A 25,503-nucleotide genomic window follows, 5' to 3' on the forward strand; every position below is an offset into this window, starting at 1 on the left:
GAGAGGCAGATTAACGCGAAACAATCGAACGCATAGAGTTAAAGCAAAAAAACCTTAGAATGTGAAGATTTATATAAAATTCTTTCAAAACGGACGATGCACTTAGTGGTAGTGGCACTTTCAGTAAATCTAATGCAACTTTCGACCTTAGAGTACTCGAGGCAATTTATGTGAATAATGTAGTCCTTAATCTGAATAAAGATATTTAATTTAAATCACTTATTTCAATACTAATATCGAAGCGATGATAATAATCAATTATATGAATAATATCAATCAATTCTCGATTCCCGATTGCATTTTTATATCCACTCGATTGGAATATTAGGTAATTGTGCTCTAATAAAATATAACAAGACAAGATAAATTATTTTTCGTATCAATATTTTGCATATTTAGTTGTAGGAAATATCATTTACTATTAAAATATTAAATTTCGGTAAGTTGCCTTCCACAGAACAAAAATTTTGTATTTGGATCCTTTCAAATCGATTGGTCCTATCTGTTCAATTGTGACCATTCACGTGTGGCGATTTCCACCTTGAAGGTTTGGAAGATCCCAATTCCTGTTTGTGAAGAGAGAAAATATCCCAAAAAACATGAAATTTACAAAAAAGGAAACTTTGAAATAAATAACGAAATAAATCGAATCACTCCTTCAAGTCAAATTAAAAGAAACATTGATTGCACTAAGCCCCTTCATCAGAGTCTATCTTTTGGTACTACCAGGCTTCCTATTTTGATTGAGCACCGACCACTCGATCTCTACCCCTGGCTCAAATTCCGGACGTCATGGATATTCATGATAGTCTTCGTGCTGTCCCGCTACTGTGGGCTTATCACTTGCACAGTATCAAATGGTGCCCTATACTCCATAAAATGTTAACAGGCAACATATTCAACAACTTTCTCAATCTGCTAGAAAATGAATGAAATGGAATGGAAAATCAGAAAAAAACTGAAGTTAAGGCTAACAAGAAAGTTAGACGAATCTAATTTTGCAGATCCTGCTCTTGCTTAACTAAAATTATTCTGTTATGATTCTGTCTAAGCAGACTGATGGGTAGAAGAAGTTTCCTGTTCTAGTCCATAGGATTGCCCTTGTTGGAAGGAAAAACACCGACTTGCCTTCCATTTCTTGAACTGAGAAGGAATTGCATTGGAGCAATCAAGGACTTTCAAAAAAATAAATTAACATCAGCAAAACTCTGTAATCAAGGCTATGATTGTTAAGCCTTCTATTCCGCAAAACCTTGTATGCATATTTAGAGTGATTAAAATGATCTCTATATCCTTCACGGAAGAAGAAATTTGTGATAAATCTGTTTCGAATGCAAAGCTAGCAAGGGTGCTTCACCTCAATGGGTATAACACCGACAATTCACACGAATTCATTCCGTCAACTAAACTCAAGCTTATTTCCTATAGATCTAAGCTGTACCTAACTTTTTTCCAGATCTGGATGGACGACCAAATTGCGCAATTTGGATAAGTCTAGATGCCTCAATCGTAGCAAGGAAGGCATATCTGAAGGCCACTTTCGAATCTACTTGTGTGGGATATGAACATACACATAAAAGGCAATCGTTCCTACATCCAAGTAGCAACGAATGGAGGCAGGCAAAAATTTTACACAAAATGTTCAAAACCAAACCTGCCGCCTGTTTTTTTTTAATTTTGTCACACTCAGCCTTTTTCTGAGTACGAAAATTCGTTGAACAATTTCATTATTGTTATTTCATTATCTTTCTCAATGATGCAGCCGCAAATACACAAGACTGCGAATTGTCGACGACATCAACTTCTCCAATGATGTTCGTTCTACCAAGGCCAATGGTGAATCATTTTGACATTCAATATGGATGAGCGCCAGTGAAAGCAGGGCAAATCGAAACGAATACAGCAACATCAATTTGGCATCCGTCCTCCTCTGATAAATTGCTCATCCTGCTTAGTTATCACAAGGCAAAGTCATTCCTTGCAACTGATAAGATAACTTACACATGTACAATTCCAGTGGCTTAATTTCGGTACAAGGTCAGCAATTTTAGTTGCCGTAAATCATATCTAGCTAAACTTAGGGTCTCTGGAAAATTGTCAACAATGAAAATTGTACCAGCACCGCAAAAGAAAGATCCTAACGCTCTAAAAAACTTTCCGACTTACATATCTCATTTATCAATGTATTCGCATAGCTGATAAACTCAATGTTAAAGCTAGACTTGTTTTCTTCAAAGTATAAATCCAACACCTCGTGCGTCTACCTATTTCTGTTTCTAATATCCCTTAAAGAAGGCCAGAAAAAGCATGTCATAGTGGTCTCTTTTGATATCAGCAATGCTTATAAGAAGGTGGACGTTTACCTCCTCAAAGACATTCTGACAAACTTTATCCCACCATCAGGCGTTCTAATCTGGGTCTCAAGCACGATATCATTTCAGGCACTAACTTCTTCAGGCTATTCTTATTTGGAACTTAAAAAAACAGTACTTTCTCGGGGAGAATCACTAAGCCTCCGCTCACCGTAGCCGTGATGCCCCAAAGTATGTTCCCGAAAATATGCTCCTCAGTACAGAAAGTTCCTCTAGGCAAGAAAAGTCAAGAAAATAATCAGATACCACGCATCCGCCCATTCAAGGTAGCCCTCATATCAACAACACATGATGGACGCCCACGAGACAGTAAAATCGCTCACAACCGTGGAAGAACGGATTATCATTCGAAAGTAAGTATAGGAACTGGCGAACCATACTGATCGAAAAGTAGAGAAGTTATCTTTGAACATTAGATCTCAACTCGTGACATATCAATCCCAGTCTTTCGTTAAGAAATTTTGTAACCTATCGCCTAGCGAGTGAGCTTGAATGTGACTTCGCACGGTCCAAGAAGTTCAGCTAAATGTTTTGATCATATCCGAAATGAGGATATTCGCGATCGTTATGGCGTTGCACCAATCGTGGAAAAATTGCGAAAGAGGCGTCTTCGATGGTATGGTCACGTAATTCGCGCTAACGAGAATTCACTTGCCAAGACTGGTCTGAACATCGAAGTCGATGGTAAATGATCAAAAGGGAGGCCGAAACAACGGTGGCTTGATACGCTGGATGGGGATTTACAAGTCTTCAGATTGCACCCAGATCAAGCATTCGATAGAGCCAAATGGCGAATTCGATCACGACGAGCCGACCCCGCTTGTGAACGGGACAAAGGCTGAAGAAAAAGAAGAAGACGAGTACTCTAACAACCAACTCAATATCACGGTACATAAACATGGAGCCGCCTGCATTATAAGCTAATTCCCTTTTTAACTCAACAGAGTTCAATGAGTTTCAACTCCATTTTCGCCAGAGGACTACTTTTTCTTCACTTTCAATTATCGGATGAAATGGTCTTAACTTGCGGAGAAAACATAATATAAATGTAGGGGAAATCTCCATGGGGAAGCCTTGTCAGCAGTTGTTAAGCACTTCGGAACTCAATCGAAAAAGACTAACAAGGACTTTGATAGCTTCACCTACATGGAATTCCACGAATTCACACTGTTGAGTCCGCCTCCCCCAGCGCAACTACGCGATAAAACCGGGAAGATCGTTTATTATCAAGAAGGGCCATGTCAAAGAGTCAGTATCAAAAAGATGCTAGGCAACGAGTGGGAATCCCCGACTTGGAAAGAACCGTTCATATTGACTTGACGAATAAGAACGGTGTAACCATGTTAGCGTGTAGTCAATTTAACGTCCCGGTCTAACCCAATGAATACTGGCCGATTTTCACTCTCTTGGCACAACATCGTTACCATTATCCACTTAATGGTACATACCACGTTAAGAACACCTAAACCCAATCGTAATGTGCGTTAGCTTCCCTTCCATCCTGAAAAACCTACATTTTACCTTTACTCCTGGTCGGCCTGCTTCTCGTACGACCAGTCTGTCGACAATTTTGGAGTTATCCATTCCAGCTTTCTCCTCCTGATCAGCATATCTAAAGTAACTCGCTAATACGCCGATCCAATTTCTCATTCAACATTGTTTCGGGCAGAATACCCCATGATACGCAGATACGAATGTTAACGAAGTTTTAGAGTTTCCGAGTAACAGTAGTGGTCGTTCTTCATGAGCTGCTTTCAAGTGGTAGCCCAGAGGGAGCATTGGCTACAATTTCCAGTTTTTCAACAAAAGGGCGAAGGCAAATGTAATGCTGTTAGTTCGTGGAGTAACATCAAGTTCATCGTCAACGTTAACAGCAGCAACACTGCCAAACTATGTAAGTTATTTGACGCCTTTAATGCTCTACTCATTAATGCAGACTGGAAGAGTGCGAGGTTTATTGATTTTTATTTTCAGTTTGACTGAATTTCCTTTAAATTTAGATCCTTTTGGCCGACAAAAAATGTACTCAAAGTGCTTGAGGAATGATAATATGGCCCAAAGAATCCTCCTACTCCCTCCAGCCGAAAGAACATGAAGAATACATGAAGACCATGTCTTGGACTACATACATTCCCCAGCTGATATTGTCGAAAGCCTTCGTACACGAATCCACTAGGGTGTTGATGTGGTCAGTGGAGGACGACCCAGCACGTAAACCGTTTTGCTCTGTTTGGTCTGTGATATGTTCCAAGATTATTTTATTTGCAGCAGCAAAAGTACACGCAAATACCCCTCCAAGACAGGTTCTCTTCTTCAGGGTTTTCGCGATGACCCTTTCTTCTATTTCCTTGTAATTGGAATAACAGTTCAGCAGAAACTGCAAGGCAACACCATCAAGCCTAACCGTCGTAGCAAGATTAAATATTAAAGATGATGGACGATATATGTTCATTTATTATAAAAACTAGTTATTTGATTCAAGAGAGGGTGTTATACGGTTGGCATCATCGGTGGTCATCGATGATAAGAAACCAAGCGTTAACGCTGTAAACAGGAAATTTACGAAAATATGCTACTCCTAACTAACCCAATGGCAAATTCCCTTTTGTTACGACGCACCCACAGTTTGGGAACTCAAGCGCGTCGCGTTCGGCAATAAGAGGTTTCCGCGATCCGTTTAAACTTTTCTGCAATGAAACAGATTTGATGGAATCCCTTTAAGCCATAGCTTTTGACAGCAGTCTACCGGCAATCATTATTTTGCTGCAGGCTATTCAAAACATCTATGGTCCCTTCAAAATGTAGTTCTCCTGCAGCTGATCACGAAATGGATACATGTTGGACTCAGGGAAGAAGGGAAATCCGAAGCGGTTTTGCTCGGCTTTAGATCCAGACGCAACACAGGTCCTGCAGAGAAATGCACTGGGTTTGATGGTTTGTTAACCATTGGGGAAGTTTTTCACAAAGTGAATTTTTCTAGTGAGAACAACGTCAGTTGGTATTAGGAAGATCGAGCTACGTTAGCAGGAGTAACTTTTGCAATTATTCTAGGTACAAGTAACAATGGTTCGAAATCAACGGAACTAGACCCGACTGATAAAATATCACTCACAGAGACCTAGGTTTAGTCCCTTCTACGGATGATATCAAGTGCAGTGTAAGAGCATAACGTCCCTCTAGCCTTGTATTCGACAAGGAGTAGGAGGAAGCCCTGAATTCATTCCAACCAGGGTTAGAAATCGTTAGGGATTCACATTCCATTGAGGGCTAGATACAACTCTGCCTCATAATTGGCAAAAGCCGACCCTTGAAGTTGATTCTGCCATAAATGCTATTGATATTTTTTTGATATTTTTGTATTCCATATGAAGACGCACAAAAGATTCAAGTCCAACTTTTGATCAAGGGCTAAACTTCATTTTTAATAACTATTGCTTCCAACTTTCAAATTTTCGATTTTGGATCATCAAATTTTGATTCTTTGGAAGGTATCATTATCAATATTATGAGAAACTTAAGCCAAATTATAATAAACATGAGGAGAAATCAAACAAAATTAAGTCCGTGTTAAAATAAATGTGCCTAACTCACTGAAAGATCGTAGCTCTAATGGCACTCTCTTGAACCGAATCGGTTTGTATGTCGATAGGAAAGCTAAAAGCTAATATATCTTTATCATTTTTAAATTTAGTAATGAAAAGTGACATTCCCTCCAGTATCCATGTCCCTTTTTCTAGTAGATACATGCACTCCTCTTGATTCGCGCCACAGCTTTCAGAGATGTTATGATAGCAATAAAATCAGATGTGCCAGATCAAATAATCAACATTCCTATTTCTATTTAACTTCACAATCTTTAGAACAATATTCAATACGTATTTTGACTCCAATTTTTTTCCAAGTGAATGGCTTTCCAGCATTTTTATTCCGCGACTGTCCAGCAAGCTGTGTATACAATACGAATGAAGAGTAAATTATTGAATTAAAAAAATGAAACAAATCGCCTCCAAAAACGCTTATTGTTATGTAGAAGTAAGCCGTTTTCTATTGCCTTTTTCACTCATTTACAGAGCCACGCATTTATTACGCCCATCAATCAAAAACCGAAATCATGAATTTAATCAAATCGAAATACCTTTTCATCCCCACCAATGATTTTTGCCCAGAAATCCGCACTATCATGAGCGCTCACATCTGGATATTTATACGAATAAGCATTATTTTGGTAACTTCAAGCGCGATAAGTATTTTCGAAATAATAAATAATAAAATTACATTTAAAAAAGGCCAAAAAGAATAAAGAATATTTCAGAGCAGACTTCGAGATGTAGGTCACGGGAAGATGTATTTAAATCAAATATCGCAATAATAGTAAATTATCAAGTCTAAATAATACAAACACTTAAAAGTGGGTCTTTGGAGAACGGGCAATAATTATGATATATGGATAAAAGAAAATATGACGCAAACGTACTTAAACAGATAAAAAATTAAATTTGTAAATATTGTGCTGAATCTGCGGAGTTCGAAATGAGAGCGAGGGCGAATAAACAATTATAAAAAAACAACAAAACATTTCAGAATATTTTTTTAAATATCGAATAAATACAGCAGACAAGTGGAAAATAAGATAATATTTACTGCACACTTTTTCGCTTTTGTAGTGAATAAATCTACAACAAAGAAAATAAGAAACAAATTTAGAAAAAAAATATGAATACAAATGCAGCAATTACCTTTTAAAGTTTATATACCTGATACTCGAAAGACAAGCAAGCAAAGAAAAAGAAAAGAAAAATTAAAAAAATAGAATATGAAAATCATGTGATTAAATCTTATGCGAAATGTACATATATTGTTGAATGTTTTTTATTAAAAATTTTATTAACCAAGGCAAATTATACCTCTCTCTTTATCTCCTACGTTATGGTTTTTCATAACAACAGAAAATCATCACTAATTTAAGTAAAATATGTGCGACTATCTCATGCCAGTATTTCCGTTAACACGGCCTTTGTGTTATTGTCAAATGCAACCAAACAAATATATTTAAATAAAAAGTTAATCGCGACTAACAGAACAATTCAGCAACTAATTTTATTAAAAACAAAATGAACAACCCAAAATGGAAGGTAAATGTCCAGTAAATTTAGCAAATACAAATTACTGCATTGCAAATACAAAACAAAACACAAACACTTTAAAGATATTTCGCTACCAGATTCTATAGAATAAAAAGATTTTTGAGCGATTTTTCGTTTTTATTTGCAATTTATTTGAAAATTGTCAAAATGATTATCATAAGAATAAAACAAATGAAATTACGTCTAAATAAATTCATCTTAAATAAAAATAAAACGATGACGGTGGCAATGAAGAAGATGAGAATGAGGAGGTAAATACGACACAAAAATAATAATTCAAAATCTTGTTGATATATTTGAAATAATTATTATGAACGATAACGATAATAATATTAATAAAATATGCAATATAAGTCTCTTTCACTCGAAACTATTACGCGTTTTATTTTATTCGAATCCTCATAAATGGAGCGATTGTTGACAAACCGCCTTCTCTATGATCAATGATCAATGATGACTATCAACGACCACGAAAGATTTTTGAAACTCTTTTTACATTTGGCGCCCAAAGTGGGAGCAATCAAATTGGTAAATTGGAAAGCATTTATTCTTGAAAGGTTTTAACCATAAACCTCGGATCTGCGAATATATGCATGCAAGATATCAATAGATAATCAGTCATTTTCTTTTGGTATGGTTTACTATTGTTGGTGTTACTTTGTCCATTGTTGGTGTTACTTTGTCGATGGTAGAAATTTTAATGATGGATATCACACTCGTTTGAGGAAACTTGTTCCATGGAATGTCTACTCTATCTTTTACCGTTACGGAGTTGTAGCGTTTTACGTTAAAAGTATCAAAAAACTTGAAATGCTCAAGAAAATAAAAATGTTCTTTTCCCCCAATATTTAATCTCTGCATTGACATCATTTTGAAGAAAGTTGACAAAAGTTGCCTCATTATGTGCTTTCGATGACATGTAAAAGTGATGGGCTTAATTATGGGAAATTTACGAATAATAATAATAATCGTTGGCGCAGCAATCCATATTGGATCAGGGCATTGCAGTGTATTCGAGCACTTCATTCAAGACCGTGACAGTACACTACAGTAACACTGCAGAAGCCAATTTGGTCAGCATTGCGGCCGCCCGAGATTATTACCCTGATTTGACTGATTTGAGTCGACTGGTATCCGACGTACAATCAAGATACAAATTCCACTGCCACAAGTGAGATTTGAAACGCGACCTGCCGTACGACAGCCTAACCACTTAGCTATCCAGACACGAACATAATGCGTCAAATGAGGTAACGCTATCTTGCTGTAAGACAAAACAAACGCTTTCCAGACGCTTTTTTTTTAGGAAAATCCAATGAGTAATCAACTAATGTAAAGGAGAGACAAGCGAATCCTTATGCAGGTCCGCATGCTTGCCATAACTCAAAAAGCCCTCCCAAATTCAAAGGTATGGATATAGAGGGCCGATCCTATCGAATGTCGATTTTTTTCGACACAAATCAAAGGGAAGTAGTCGATGCATGGAAAAGCTTTAGTAAAGCCTGTCAGTCATGGTTATCTACTCATAACAGACTAACGCACTTGAAAAGGACTTTTTTTCTAGTGCAAATGAAGTTGTCAGCCACGCAATTGTCAATTGCAACCTTTCATCTCGTATGCGCAAACGATTATCGATAATGGTACTGTAAGCGTCTATCATGCTCTCTATCTGAAGCTTGAGTCAAGATTTCAAAGAAACCTGCGGGACATTATCTTATTAACCAAAATAAAGCTCTATACACTCACCCTACTGGGAAAACTGAATGCAATCTAGAAGAGGTCAAAGTAGCAAATTATGTTGAATGTGAACATCATGGTAGATTCCAACAGCTCCTTTGGATCTGCTCTACCACCAGCATGCAAAAATCTCCATCTTCATATTGCCTTGGGCCGGACAAGGAGGCGAGGAATAATTTAACTGGATACAATCATTCCTTTCCTTATCTCATAACCCCTCCACAATTCCAATTCCTATTTCCTGTACCCATTCCCGAACCTAAAATAATAAAATTAACGTAGTTATAATCTTTTATATCAAAATATTACATTAGCCTTGTTTTCGAAGTTTTTCCAAAAAGACTTAAATCCATAACCTTCCATGAACCTAAATATGTGTAATGGTTAGTAAATTGCTGCATTTTGTTTTTTTTATATTGTTATAATCCTACCTGATATTTTCGATACCTAAATGCATTTTGCCTAACCCTGGCTGGTTCAAGTAAATGTAAGGGTATGAATGCACCATTGCTCTAAACCTAGCGGATGCAAGACGCTGGCAATTGTATGGTTATTGGAATAGGAGGCAAGCGACACAGGATCATCATCATCAAGAGCCTAGCAACCGGTATTCGGTATAGGCCTGCCTTAATAAGGAATTCCAGAATCCCGGTTTGCACCGAGGTCCACCAATTCGATATTCCTAAAAGCTGTCTGGCGTTCTGACCTACGCCATCGTACATTTTCAGGGAGGGTTTGCCTCGTCTTCTTTTTCTACCATAGATATTGCCCTTATAGACTTTCCGAGTTGGATCGTCCGCACCCAAATGGATTAATTGACCCGTCCACCGCAACCTATTCAGTTGGATTTTATCCCCACCCTGAAGGTCATGAGATGGCTCATAGATTTCGTCGTTATGTAAATCCTTCGGAGGATTCTGCTCTCGAACGCGGTGAAGAGTTCATAGTTTTCCTTGCTAACCTAAGGAAATAGAACAAAATACATAGAAAAACTTAGGCTTCAGAAGCACTGTTGCACTGATCCTAAGCGTAGGGCAGAGGTACAGCTTTCAAGCTCCTCTGCGAATAGAGGAAAAGGCTTACGAACTGTCTGTTCCTACTTTTTGGTGCAGGCCAGAGGTACACCTCTAAAGTTTCTCTAGAGGAGCGGACAACAGCTTCTAAACTCTCCGCCTCAGTAGTTGCTTCCAAGTCCATGCTCTTCTAAACATGATACCAGTGGATGACCGCGACATTGGGTCACACTACACCACCACACCATCTGGCCTCGGACATTGGTCAGGCTCAGCCTAGTCAGTCTTATCAATTTAGTCGGTTTAAATTCCAAACTGGTACGGCTACGCCTTACCAAATTGAACAAGCTGGGTTCGTATCCACGACATTGAAAACTGATGAGGAACGGTTGAGGGAACTTTATTGGGTGAACTTCCCAGGAATGGAACAATTTAGGGTGCTCATCGGGGTTTACAAACCGAAGCGCTCGAAAGACTGTTAAACCTCACCAAGAAGAACCACCGGATCATAGTGGGAATACTCTTTAGTCACTGCACACTATATTATCAAGTGGGAAGCTAGAAATATCTATGCACACTGTTTGTAGATTCTGTGATGAGAGTGGTGAAACCTCCACACATGTTCTGGGGCAGTATCCCCATTTGGTTAAAGTAGGTTTAGGCACCTGGGAGAATATTTAATACCAGATGCCAGGTTGAAACACTTGGAAGTAGTGTGGTAGTGGTTTGAACGATACACTATATTTTTTTCTTGGACACGGTGTAACTTTCCATCACAATATTAGTAAACAAGTCGGGAAACCGGAAGCTTGACGCTTTAGGTATAAAAGGCTTTGTGGTTTCTTATGTGAGGAGCATAATGCAGTTCTCCATTGGCCAATGGCATTGACTCGAAGTATTTAAATCGCTCAGTTCTGTCAACGGCCGTGACCTGCCCAGAACTAAGCGATTTAAATATCTCGGGTCAATGCTGTCAGCCAATGGGGAACTGCATAATGAAATTTCTTCACGCATTAACGCAATCTGAATGAAGTGGCATTCCACAGCCGGTGTTCTTTGTGATCGACGTATCTCCATACTCCTGAGCGTTGGCCTACTATAAAAAATAATGAACGACGTTTTGTGGTAATGGGGACTAGTGGTGTGACACGTTTTGATCACATTTGAAATAAGGATACCCGCGATCGATATGGGGTTGCATAGATTGTGGAAAAACTGCGAGAGACATTTTCGATGGTGTGGTTACGTAATTCCCGCTAACGAGAATTCACTCACCAATATTGGTCTGAACATCGAAGTCAATGGTAAGCGATCAAAAGGCTGCCGGAAGGCTGGCTTGACACACTGGATGGGGATTTAAAAGTCTCGCGATTACATCCAGATCAGGCATGTGATAAAAGAAAATGGCAAAACTGATCTCGACAAGCCGACCCCACTTTGTGTAAGGCACAACGTCTGAAGAAAAAGAAGAAGATGTGAAGAATGACGACCGTATGACAGCTCCCTGTCACATAACTAAAAATTCCATTTCCAATTCCATTCCAATCTTTTGATGGAAAGCCTTGTATTGTTAATGGTCAACCTCATACGCTTCCTACTACGCTAGTTTAATATTATTAGCAAATGCGAAGAATTTAACCGACACCAGATATAAAAAAGGGCTGCGGAGAAATAGATTCTTCATGAATGGAATTTTAATATTTCACTCGAATGTCAACTATTCTCGTTAATTATGACGTCATCATATCATTTGTATGGATTAGGATGCTGTTAATTCGCACGAAATTGACAATTTTCAACTGCTATAACTTTGGCACTAATAGTTGGATTTTCATGAAACTTGGCATGCGTATGGATAATACGCCCTCTATGCCGGTGCAAAATTTAGTATTCCTAGGATGAACTTAAAGGGGTTTCTTAGTCAATTTCTAAAAGTTGGTAATATACATTAGTAAGCTTATTTGAGCAGATATCGGAATGGGACATATTTTGAGGCCTACATTTCGTCTAAGTGCACCATCCCGATTTTTTCGGATTTTTAGGTTGGGTAGTTTTCATGTACGGGGAGCCCCCCTTGAAACTTCACCTAAGTTTATGCCACTCGCTGTATGCGTGGGATTTTATAGTTGCCATCTGTCCAGCTAATTTCATTCGGATCGGTTTGGCCGTTTTGGAGAAAAGTGCGTGTGACAGACAGACAGACAGGCATTGAATTGATTTTAATAAGGTTTTGTCTTACACAAAACCTTAAAAAGGCTGAACTATCATCCCTTTGTAGACCGTCCCATAGTTTCCTTATTGGTATTGTTTTTCAAGTCTACCATATTTTCAGTTTTCTATCATTTTCAATTCAACTGACGGCACTTCGGTTCCAAGCACAAACATCCATAGGAAACCGGGATTCGAACCCAGTGCAACTAGATCAAGAGCCTGATGCTCCACCTACTCAATATCACGCCGTAGTTTTTACTAAACTGAGAACTTGCTTAAGAAGAAAGAAGAAAGGTAAGAAGACGAGGAAATGGGTAAAAAGAATCAGGGGTAACGAGAAAGGGGGAAATAACGGGGACAAGAGAAGCAAATGTCTACATCGTCAGAAGGAATATTGAAAGTAGAGAATAATTTGAATGGTGATTCCTTTCTTAGTACCGCAATCGATGTGACTGGAGGTATCTATCCAAAAGAGGGGAATGCATATACATCAGCATCGACATAAGTATTCCTATGGCAGCACCTACCGCGTCGTGGACATGACGATTCTCACCTCACCCTCCACCAAAGCCTTGTGTCCCACGTTGGGCGCCACTTGAGTTCTTTTCTTTTCCAAATATCTACACCCATTTAGCGACTTTATTAATTTATATAATTCATTCAACTTCACATGCCAATGTCAACCACCTTCTTTTTAGAACTACTGCACAGAGAACATATTCTACTTTGCTGAATAAACAGTATCGTGTTCGAAAGTAATGAAAGTAATCACCAATTCCATCTCTCTTCTATCGTGCTTTCATCCCCATACCGTAGCACAACCCTAAAATAAGACCGACTCTTTTATATACCAAATGCCACTGAAATTTTAATCCACTAAATATGTTAGGTTCCTCAGCTAAGAGTAAAATATATTTCGTCTCTACAGTGATTGACTTTTCTGGTTTGTAAAATTTAAATAAATTTGTTACATATAATGGAAGGAGTTACAAAAACTGTTTAATATACATACTAACATAAATTTCAAATACTTGCATTATTCTTACTTATTACTCTCGCGTTTCCGAAACTTCAAATTTATCCCAGTCTTTGACTTCAACACCATCTCAGCCAGTAACTGCAACTGCTCTTCAGGATAAGTCAATTCAATTTGGTAACTCAACAATATCTTTATTATAATCGTTTTCATAGTGAAAATGGCGTATTGCTTCCCTATGCAAACTCTCAACCCCGCTGAAAAGGGTATAAAAGCATAATCACCGTGTTCGTCCACCCAATCTGGAGTTAAAAATCGGTCCGGGTTGAACTCATATGGACTTTTAAAAATCCTCGAATCATGGCACATTCCGTAGATATTTATCCAAAGCGCAGTGCTTTCCGGATAAGTATAGTTGCCAATGGTAATCTCTTTAGCAGTTTGTCGGGCAGAAACTGGAACCGCTGTGTGGAGTCGTAAGGACTCTTTCATTACTGCATCCAGGTATGGGAGATTCGGTATATATGAGGCGTTGATTTCCTGCCCGGGATCTGTTCCAATTAAAGATGTAATCTCTTCATATAATCGCTCCTGAACGTTCTTGTACTTTGCGATATTGTAGAGGATGAAACTTGTACCAGATTTGGTAGTATCAATTCCCTAAAAGATATCAACGTCCAAGTTAATATCTGTAATATTTAAACGAAATATTTAACCAATTGAATGAATATCATTACTCGAATTTTCCGTCACTACATTCTATACAAAATATGACTTTACCTACCGCAAATAAGAACGTATTCACATGGTCCTTGATCTCCTGATCAGTTAAATGTTTTCCATTTATTTCGCACTGCATGAGGACATCAAGTAGGGCCGGCTTTCTGGTGCCCTCCGGATTTTCATCTTCCTTTATGTGGCCATTCAGTTGCTTTCGTTTTGCGCTGATGATGTTGTCAGTCAATGCATGGAGCGTAGCAATCGCCATCTTTACTTTTTTATAATCAGGGGTGAGGCGAAATACATAATGTGACTGGAGAAGGGGATTTGACATCCTTTTGAATAGGATATGTGAGGCACTGCGAACGAGTCATTTAGTATTTATTATTCATCACCAAATGGCTGAAGTTGTTGCATACAAAAAGAGTAAATAATATGCATCACTCTTTGAGTCACATATCCATACATGATATTTTGCCTATTTATTGAAAATTTGGCCCATATTCAATATCAACTAAACCAATACCAAAAATAATTTTAAAATAGCATAACACTGCTCTGCTGCCAGATTTGGTTCCAGGCACGGTTGAAATAAAAGAAAAAATGGGATCAGATGGTGCCAGTATAATTTATCTACGATTTATAGTATCGAAGGTCCAATTTATTAAAGATTACCAATCATATGTCCTTTTCTTTAGATCACACAAAAAGTAACTTGCGGTTTCAAATTCCCAGAAGACTAAGAGATTGGCGAACACGACCAAGATGCTGATAAATTAGCTAACCCTTGAGGTCAAGCCATCCATAATTAAATCAACAGGGACTCTTGAAATCAAATGGAGAAAACCGTAAATTAGGACGAAAATCTTTGTGGAACACTCCCTGCTACTGGAGCCATACCTTATTGTCCCAGACGACATGAAAGCCGTAATAGGGCTCCTAATAGACCACTACTCCCTAAAATATAACCTGTGAAAAATTAGGATAGTGGTTGTGGTCAATGCAGGATAAAGTAGATCTACATTTGATAAGCAAGTCCATCAAGGAATATGCACGCATGCTGTCTTTTTGAAAACATCCTTACAAACCGTGTGGTGAAATCTTAGAACATATATTAGAAGGAGAAGAAAAAATATTAAAAGTACAATGTGTCTAACATATGAGACCTAGGTTAACTGACTTGAATACTGCTAAATACAATATTATTATCTGCCAACGTGAAGGAAATATGGGAGATCTTTGGACATCTTTGGAACAACATGGTGAAAATCGAAAGACAACCTTTAAATATTGCAATATGGAGGCAACATTTCCCACCTGATAAAAAGAACAAAACGTGGGTGTGCTTACAAAACACAAATAACCATAAGAGTTTCAGAGTTTTCATTGTAATTAATTGTATTAAAGGGAACTGACCATAGGGAATAGCTTGTAAGACAAAAGTGGTCCCTCCGTGAACCGTACTATCATACACCGTTTTGACGTCACGATTAACAAGTCAATAAGACTCTGCATCTTCTAGTCAACACATTGAGTCCATGAAAGATATCAATTCTCTTTCTGAGGTCACCAACGAACAGTTTACCTAGTGTTCGTTGCTTGACCCAAGGTAGGCCTGGCTCTTAATCGCCTGGCCAAAAGAAATGAATGAAGTTTTCGCCTTTCCTCTGCACTTTCGGTAGTATATAAATAGGGTATACTGATCGCTGTGTACCCGTTAGCAATTGCACAAGCCTTACTCATAGGCTACGGTGCTGGGACTTTTTCGTAAGTTGACTATTTTTTTCTCAATTCAGCAGAGACACAAAGGGTGTTCCACCAAGGGCCAGAAGTTCGAGTAGATTCCGCTCCTGACCATAGCCAAACGCAGACTATCCCAATGGGAGATCAAAAGCGAAACCCCTTCTGGGTAGTTCGTGGACAACCGTTCAGAATGCTCAGTTTGTCTCTATACTGATTCACCTACTAAGAGGATATCACCGCTGACTGTAACGCCAAGATCTTCGGATCCCAACTCATCTTCCGTACGCACAACATTTAAGGTTGGAAGACGCCAGCGTAGAAGCCTAGAAGGCTGCGCGATTCGGACATGTTGTGTGAAAGAGACCGAGGTAACCCTTAGCGTCAATTTTTTAGCCATTGGTGAAAAATATATCGTAACGTTCTGCTCCACTCTGACTAGGAATCTCGTAATGACTTTTTTACTGAGGGCCAACTTTCGTTTAGAACCGCTGAAGATCCTTAAAGTTCTCTTGGTACTAAGTTCAAGTTACTGTTATGACCATAAGGTTCCGGTACAGATATTCTAAAACCTGATAACACAGTAATATATTACATATGCAGTTCGTATGAAAGAGGATGCCGCAATATGTTAAGAACGTTCGCTAGGTAAAGGCAGCATAGCCCTTGTAATACCCTCATCCGCAGTTCTTTGAATCTGGCTAAGCTTCATTCTATTGTACTCCCTACTCAGCGAAAGCCTGTAAAGGTCAGAACCATAGGTGAGGATTGGATAAACTATGGCCGCGTATATTTAAAGAACCATTTTCGGACGAATCTAGCATTTTTTCACCAAGATTTCTTGACCTGCAGTCATATATTGTCTTCTACCTGTATTTATTTAAATTCCCATCCAGGATCACACCAATGTGCTTAACAGATAAAAGTCCGTTATTTATCTGGTATCCTCCCCTTTAGTGGTGACAGTTTCGGTTGATTTTATGTTGGCTCACAGACTCACTTTTTCCAGTGTTTCCTACGAAATCTTACTGATAAAGATGGGATACATTAAACGTTCCTTCCAAGTCCATGCCTGTTCGTATGGTGTCCTAATTACCTCAGTCTATATAGATTTACCCATGAAGTAGATGTTTTGATAGTTGTGGAGAAGCCATCTTTCCATAATCGTCCATGGATGGATATTCAGGACACTTTCTCTAGTCTTCAATACAAAAGAATTAAGGTTGACTGAACTAAAGTCCTTCGCGGATTCGTAGCTAGGTCCGCTGTCTATTTACCTTGTCAATTCTTTCTTCCGATAAATCTGAACCAAAATTTCTGGCGACCGGGATTGCATGCCAGCTGAACGGGGTTCTGACATACAGCCGGCTTCGCTTTCATCAAAGTTATAATACAATATAATACTTTAAAAAAACTGGACGGTTCCGGAAGGGAATCTCTTAGCGAGGTTTTGGAGCTTAACTTAAGCAGTAGCTCCAAAGCCTCGCTAAGAGATTCCCTTCAGGAACCGTCCAATTTTTTTAAAGTATTATATTGAGTATTGTAGAGTCATTGAGGCTTTCATCTACTAATTTAGTAGTACAGTCAGGAACTTCTTTTGGTAGTTTTCATGACACTCTTGTATTTATGAAGCGGAAATTGAAGACCTCTCCAGCCATCTTTCTCAAATGGACAGATTTTCATTCTACAACGGTGGTAATCCTTTTTAACTGGATTTTACTGTTTGCGAGACTTTAAAGGCGCATTTTCAAATTTCAACCTTCGACTACATTTTGAAAGTGGTGCAAATTCAATCAATAAGGTTCTGGTTTACCGCTAGTAACCAAACCAATATGCCAATCAATCCTCTTGAATTTCGAAACCATGAAAAACCTCTAACAGAAAATCCACATTAAAGAGAGTCCAACTGTGATATGGTAGTGAGCCATGAAAATCGAGGTAACATACAAATTCTCCGCTCCGGTATAACCATGCTCAGTCAGCATCATACAGAATCAGCTGATGGAAGTAACATCGACCAGCGCGATCTGTTTGTGAAGACTATCCATCTCGACAAGCATGCACTTTTAAGCGACTGTTGTTGTCTTGCTTTTTAATGAAATTGCCCGATTTCCATATACAAACCATACTGCTCAGCTGGGATGTTTAATATCCTTGTGTAATCGGTTACGCTTAGCTCTAGTTAGCTGGATTTTCGATGGTCCTCCAGGAACTTGTTGTTGTATTCATTAACATGGTACTAGGCGTTGTTACTTTTTATCCTTCCTTTTCCTTGACGCTATCTTTCTCTCCGTTCTTAGCAATCGTCTCTAGAATATGGATGGCCTTCTGATAATGGCACCCGACGTCTACCTTTCGATGAAAATGTATTATAGCTGGTACTCGCACCGCCTGTGGTTCTCAGGCTGTAAACCGTTTAAACAGGCAGTTTGTCTTCCGTCTTACGACCAAGATTCCTCACGGTGACCGGGGTGTTGCGGCTAGTACCCACTGCGCTGTTATCAAAATCCAGAGCGTTCTGATAGACGACGCATTTAGCATTATTTATTCTTTACTTACATCAGCCCTAGCCCACAGCCTTTCCATAAAGGGTGAATATTTTAAATGAAACTTGGAGTATCTAAGGCATTACATTTCGAGTCCGCACACTCAAGACCTAGTTCTTCCTTAGCGATGCAACTAGGATTATCCGCGAGCTGTTGTTTTAGTCTATCCATTCAGAATTCCACATACTTCTAAAACATGACAAGCAGCTATGTAGAACCTCGGCAGCTACAAGAACTTGCTCCCGCCATGCCCAACACACTCTGAGTCTGCCAAAAGACATTTCCCAGTCATCATGGGGAGATCTTGTGAAGACCTTTTCGGTGTTGCATGTTCATCCTAAAGTATAGTCGACTGACGTGATCCTTATCATTCCTATTATAGTCGACCTTGATGTCAAGTATCTGACAATCGCTTGAGTTCAGATTAAGCTTTGTCCCCAAAAATATCCTTCAAGTGCACTTGTATCCGGAAATAAATCCTCAATTTTTATATTGACCTGCAAGAAATGAGTCTGGAAACAGTTTAGAAACAAATTAATTAATACTAAATGCTGTAGTACCTTAATAGTAAGGTGCTGGTACCATACAACTTTTAGTCAGTTTTCCATGACAAGGACTAGCGCATAACTAGGAATCCTTACTAAGCACTAGTTATGAATGTAAATTAGTTAATCGCCAGGGCCCAACTAAAAAACCTAGAACTTAACTATTTAACTTGGTAGGGACCACAACAAAATGTTATGTACAGAAATACAAAATTCACATATAACATCATATTATTATGTATTAATATACATATATGATACATTGCATATTGAATGCCTGCAAGAGATTTTTCGTGGCTATGAAAAACAAGTTCTCTAAGTAGGTCGAATTGCCAAATGCTAACATCCATAGGATAGTTCTTTAATCCGCCTGGCTGCAGGGAGAAGCTTGAGGAGGCTTGAGGTGCTTGGTTTACACTCAAAACTGCAGGCCCAGAGCTTCATAGGGAACTATACTTAAATTCTATCAAGATACTGTCTAGGATGAAAACAGAATTTTCAATCTCATCATCGGAGTTGTGGAAAGTTCGTGAAGGGGGAAGGGGGGGAAAGATATTTATATCTACTTGTCAAAACCCGACACCAACACATGCAGGATATCGAATACTTCTGTTGCGTTAATGATAAGAACGCTAATTTACTTACCGACCAACGAGCCGTGAAAAATACATAGCGAGAATATGTCGAGCAGATTTCAACTGAAGAATTTATTCATCCTCCAATTCCGTAAACCCTTCCGATATTTGTAGCAATTCCACCTGTCAGCAAAACTGAAGTCGAGGAAGCAATAAAACGAATGAAGTTGGGGGCCTGGAGACAAAAGTTGAGACCCAACCCAGGGAGTTCTTCAATCAGGTTATTTGGAAAGGTAAAACACCATCTGACTAACAAGAAAGCACGATAGTTTCAATATGCAAAAGGAAGGCAGTTCAGCACAATGTTCATTTACCATCTGCCCCGGTTACTCCTGTCCCATTTTTTTTTAAAAGCATTTTTGGTAACCGTATTCGCGAAATCGTTGCAATAACCGTTAATCAACGGGTTTGTGAAGAACGGCGGAACTATGGGCGGTTACTCAAGGATAAACACGTGAGATGTTTCTCCCCTGCTCTGCTGCCCTCTTCACATTGCATTTCTTAATCTGGAGGAAGCGTTTGATTGCGTCTAATAGCAAAAATTATCTCGAGCAACTTGTCCAAAAATGGAATGATCACCTCATAGCAACACGGTCTCAGATTCAATCTGAATAAAACTTTGTGACGACCAATCCCCATGAAACAGACACTGTCGGAACCCCAAGATTCCTCCAAATTTCAGCAATTTTCCTAGCACCCGGACCCCCCAACCTATATACGATTTTGCAGCTCACACCCTCCCCCATCGCCAGTGATCAAGAATTTCACTCCTTTTCCCGAAATTCTCAATATTAAGATTTCTGCCCGGAACTGAGCAGTTTAAATATCTCAGGTCAATGTTTTTAGCCGAACTGTATCATGAAATTACTTGACGCATTAGCGCAAGCTGGATGAAGTGGCATTTTAAAATAGGCGCTCTTTGTGATCGACCCACCACCGAATACCTCAAATACAAAATTTGCTACAGTGTCGGTCACACTCTATATTTCTGAATGTTGATCGACTATAAAAGGCAATGAACAGCGTCTCGCGGTAATGAAAACAAAGTTGTTGCACTAGACTAGTGGCGTAACACGCCATGACCACATAGAAAATAAGGACATCTGTGATCGATATGGGGTTGGACCGATTATGGATACTGTACGAGAGGCATCTTCAATTGTATATATATAGTTCGCGCTGATGAAATGCCAAGATTGGTCTGCACATCGAAGTCGATGGTACCACCAAAAGGCCGACGAAAATAACGTTGACTTGGTATACTGGATGATGGTCTGAGAGCTCACGGAACAAAAACTAAAGAAGAAAGAGATAATCATGTGTATGGTGGAAAAAACAATGAATAAACAGTTAATGACCATTTTCCTAATATTTGAGACTTTCTTTGTTACTATTGGACATATTTAAATGAATTTTGGGGTTCCGGCAAGTTTTAAAAGTTGAGAGATTTTATATAAAACGAGTGGGGAAATCGGAAACTAGACGCTTCAGATATGAAAAGTTTTGTGTATTTCTTTTATGAAGAGATTTGAGTGTGCATTTGTCCCATTAGTATGTAGCACATAATACATGCGTATATAATATTATGTGAAAATATCTACTTTCAAGTGATATTGACATTCAAAGTCTTGAATTTGCACAGAAGGGACAGGTAGGATCATGCTCTATGCTGTAGCGTACATTGCTGCAAAATTTTGTGATCCTAGAGTAAATTTAAGGGAAGTTTCGCAGCCCCTTACTAAAAATTCTAGTAATGTACTATTATTAACTTTATTTGAACAGGTATAGGTATAGAGGGTATTTCAGAGCCTAGAAACCATACAGTGGCAGCCTCCTGATTTTTTTTCAGATTTTTCGGTTGGATAGTTTCTGAGAATGGGTCCGTTAAAGGAATGATCACTTTCAACCAAAGTCAAGCGATGGCGGCTTTACGGTTTCTTATCAGGGCAGAGGCAAATCGTCAGACGCTGCCTCCTCACCTCTGTCCTGGGAGCAGCGTGACCGTAGCGGCTCGCAGATGTTAAGTGCTCCCTTATATAATTCATAGAACACGACATGCCTACGAATTATATTGAGCGCAAATCCGCCTTACTGACCAGAGCTTGGCCAGAGCTGAAAATATATTCATCCTCAAAACGAACACTTTCAACCCCCTACACTTCCTACCTTTCCAAAAAATGTCGAAACACAGTTCCCACCTTTCCATCAAATTTGGTGTCAATCGCTATAACCGTCTCCGAGAAAAATGCCATAGATGTTGCCCTTATAGACTTTCCGGGCTGGATCATCCTCATCCATACGGATTAAGTGACCCGCTCACCGTAACCTATTAAGCCGGATTTTATCCACAGCCTGACGGTCATGGTATCGCTCATAGATTTCGTCGTTATGTAGTAAATAATCGAAAGGAGGATAATGGAGGTTTTGTAGAAATTAAAGTAGGACAAGTTATTCTCCAGTCAGGTCGTCAAAGGATAACGAACTAAATGATACACAGGAAGGGGATCAATTCTGTGGCTTGGTGGATATTAAGAGTTTTGTTTTCACTGGAAGCTTCGGAAACCAAAGTTTATTTGGGAAAAATCGATGCAAAGTACTATAAATACTTATTACACATGAAGAGGTCTTAAAAAAACATAGTTAGATTCCATCTAGATCCTACCTTGATTCTCCAGTCTAGGTTTCCCGTATTTCAGCTATACGAGACTCTTGCTAGTATTAAGGGAGATCTAGACCCATTTTCGCTATAGTGTGAAGAACGAAACTAGTTAATTATGTTAAATTTGGAACGACTAGTGAATTCAATCACGTGAAAATAAATAATAGGCCAGCAAACTTAGCTATAGAATGCAATCAGGAGACGTAATAATTCAAAACTATAATACATAGTCCTGCACAGAAAATATCTGCAATAATAATCTACAAAGATAACAATGACCACATTCCACCACGCAGCAATAGCATACACTTCTGGCAGTTTTTTATGAGATATTTCATTTAAAATTCATTGCATCATGTAATCATGTGAGTTCACTTCGATATGCTCCGAATGTCTGTTTTCAAAAAATCTTGACATTGAATCTAAATTTAAAATTACACACATTGCAACCGACCTTCAACACTTACTTGTGAAAAGCTTCAACATAAGCCGACTTAGAGTCCATTTGGGCGTTGATGTGAGCACCCATTGATGTCTCTGAAAATGCGCGCAGGAAGTATATTGACCCCAACCATATCTTCAACTAAAAACAAATACCACATATCGCGTCCAGGATACATAACAACAGATAATCTGTAATCTCCACGTTATCTGTTGTATTCAACTTGGACACCAGTACATCAGCATGGCGGGAAATTGCCGGGAAAAACTGCCGCAAAATGTTCGTACTGAAAGCATGGGAAAGTGCTTTCCGATGCAACGACCAGCGATTCCCTGGAAATTGAAAATAGATTTCAGTGAATATCATTGGTCCACAATAATAAAAGTATTTGAAATTTCACTCGATCCGCTATCAAAGTATCTAAATCAATACTATAATAGCTTTGAAATTTGATTAGAATACAGTCATGCAACACAACATGTGGTACGATAACCATAAACACTCGTTTGTTGTGTGTTGCTGAAATGTTTGTCTTGAAAATTGTTATGGAATTTCACTGCATTCGCTGTTATCTATATTTGTAACTAATTTCGATTTGCGAACTGATCAAAAGCACACGCTCAATAAATAAAAATTCACTTTTTATCACGGAATCTAATCACTCGTACTACAATTCCTTCCTTACCATTCAATAACAGCAATCCATCTCCAATCAACGGATGCAAGTGGTAAAATTCGTCCACTCGCAGCAGTTCACGTTTGTTGAGAAGTTCCTGAATGTCCTTTGGATTATGTATGAAAACCCATAACGAGGTACCTAGCCACATTCGAAAGCAATCCTTGTACTCCTTGGAATAATCGTTTAGTTTGAGGAACAACGCTGCAAGATTTTCAAGGAAATATTAGCTCCACTGCAGGCTCCTTTAGTGTCGATGCACCTACTTTCTGCGGTAAGACTGGCCAATTGCACGTTGCCCACACACGGGATAAACCATGGACCAGGTATTTTCTGGGCCAGCTGGAACCTTCGCTGGTATTTAAGGTAAATTACCACTAAAACCAGAATGTGAATAACCAATATCTCTAGAATCATAGTGCTGGCCCGAAACACACTACAAGCGGAGGCACTTGGTGACTGAAGTTATCGAGTACAAAGCCATAATGAGCTTCTGAACGACTGGAAGCCAAAGTAACTTGATACGAACATTACTTGCACACTTTCATTATTTTAATCTTATTATGACGAAACGCATTTGCTTAATCTTCAGCAGATTGGAGGCGGCTGTAAATTTATTTCTGATTGGCAACTATGTCGTGTGCATGAGTAATTTGCCGTCTGGCTGGAGTGCAGATTTTCATTGATCATTAATTATAATGTAGGCCACACGCCCCAAGGATAATTGAACATAATTAAATTAGGGTATTGGCATTTAATAAACGACTTCAAATATAATTTCATCTGTTTGATAAGAAGAAGTATTAAACTCGCTTACGCTAGTTGTAATTCGGTAAAAATCTAGTGTTTTATAGGAAAATACTACATTAAGGTCGCTGCCCTTAGAGAGAGTGGAGTGAAAGTGCGATAGCGCTATGTTAGAGCGACATACATCAGCATTCGCAGAGGGATGTCGAAGACCGTTACGCTTTGTTCGAGGCAGTAAATTTGGCCACTAGGTTAACTGACCAGACTTGGTCAAGTAGAAAATGCTCCTCTCGGGTAACACCAACTCAAAATGCCTGCTGACTAGAAACCACAGACTAATTTCGCTTGGGCCAAGTTTAGTGTTCATTGCAAACACATGTATGTACACTACATATGGTTTTCTAGAAATATTATAGATGGAATTGAAAGAAGTAAAAGAGGTCTACCAATCTGCTTATGGTTCCAGAAGGCGAACTGGAAACGCAGGCTCCAGGGCTAAGCCTCTGAAGCCATTTCTTGGTTGCCGGAAGATTTTCCCGAAGATCTTCGCCAAGACTATTCTCGGATAACGGATTCAAAGGTCAGCTGTTTAGTACTGCCTCCCAAGTGCAAACAGCGATGTGAGAGTTTTCGTGCATGTGGTTGGAAGTGGAAGGTATCTGTTCTAAATAGCGCTTCCGGCTCCCAACCGTTGCTTCGAACAACTCACCGAAGTGGCCGGCTCTTGATTACCAGTTTACCCCTGGTCGCTCAAAGCCCTTTTGAGGCCACTACTAGATTTGTTCAACTATCGGAGCGCTAAATGTATCGCATTCATGATTATTGCGAATCTAAGACTCAAAATCTTAACTAGTCCAAGAAGACAGGATTACGCATCAATGTAGCCAAACCACCAAAGCGTTATTCACTAGGAAGAGTAGGCTTGAGCCACGTAAGCCAAATTAAGAGGAACAGCCGAGGGAACTATACCCACGGTTTACGAAGCCTTTAACAATGCTCCAAAGCAAATTGAAGTACTTCGCCTAATCGATGTCACAGCCATCGTGCACGGTGTTAAAGATGTTCTTAAATAGCACACATTGACTAACATCTCCACTGAATGTAGGTATTTCTGGGATTGGTGAACTAGGTCTTGGCTGCTATCCTCCGTTCAACTAATGGGGACTCTCTGACTCGGGTTTGACTAGAACGAACTTGTGGATGAGTAAATGCTTTTCACCAGACCGTGCAGCATCCAAACTGGATTCACTCCTGCGCGCACTCAACAGGATGGTAGCAAACGTCACATGGACGACACACATGGACACTCCCACCATGGACAGTACGCCATTATACTGAAA

The 25,503-nt window shown here is 39.1% G+C and overlaps 1 protein-coding gene across 1 annotated transcript; it reads right to left on the minus strand.

Moving 5' to 3' along the window:
- Positions 1-13,367: 13,367 nt before the first annotated feature.
- Positions 13,368-23,930, minus strand: LOC119655676 (probable cytochrome P450 311a1). Its single transcript, XM_038061666.1, has 6 exons — positions 23,683-23,930; positions 23,426-23,620; positions 22,896-23,072; positions 22,766-22,835; positions 14,238-14,532; positions 13,368-14,113 (listed from the first exon to the last, which is right to left on the minus strand). Exons 1-6 carry the CDS (start codon positions 23,831-23,833, stop codon positions 13,520-13,522), a joined length of 1,482 nt encoding a protein of 493 aa, XP_037917594.1. The 5' UTR covers positions 23,834-23,930; the 3' UTR covers positions 13,368-13,519.
- Between the last annotated feature and the right edge of the window lie 1,573 nt (positions 23,931-25,503).

The sequence above is a fragment of the Hermetia illucens genome, chromosome 4 (assembly GCF_905115235.1).
Source record: "Hermetia illucens chromosome 4, iHerIll2.2.curated.20191125, whole genome shotgun sequence".
Lineage (NCBI taxonomy): Eukaryota > Metazoa > Arthropoda > Insecta > Diptera > Stratiomyidae > Hermetia > Hermetia illucens.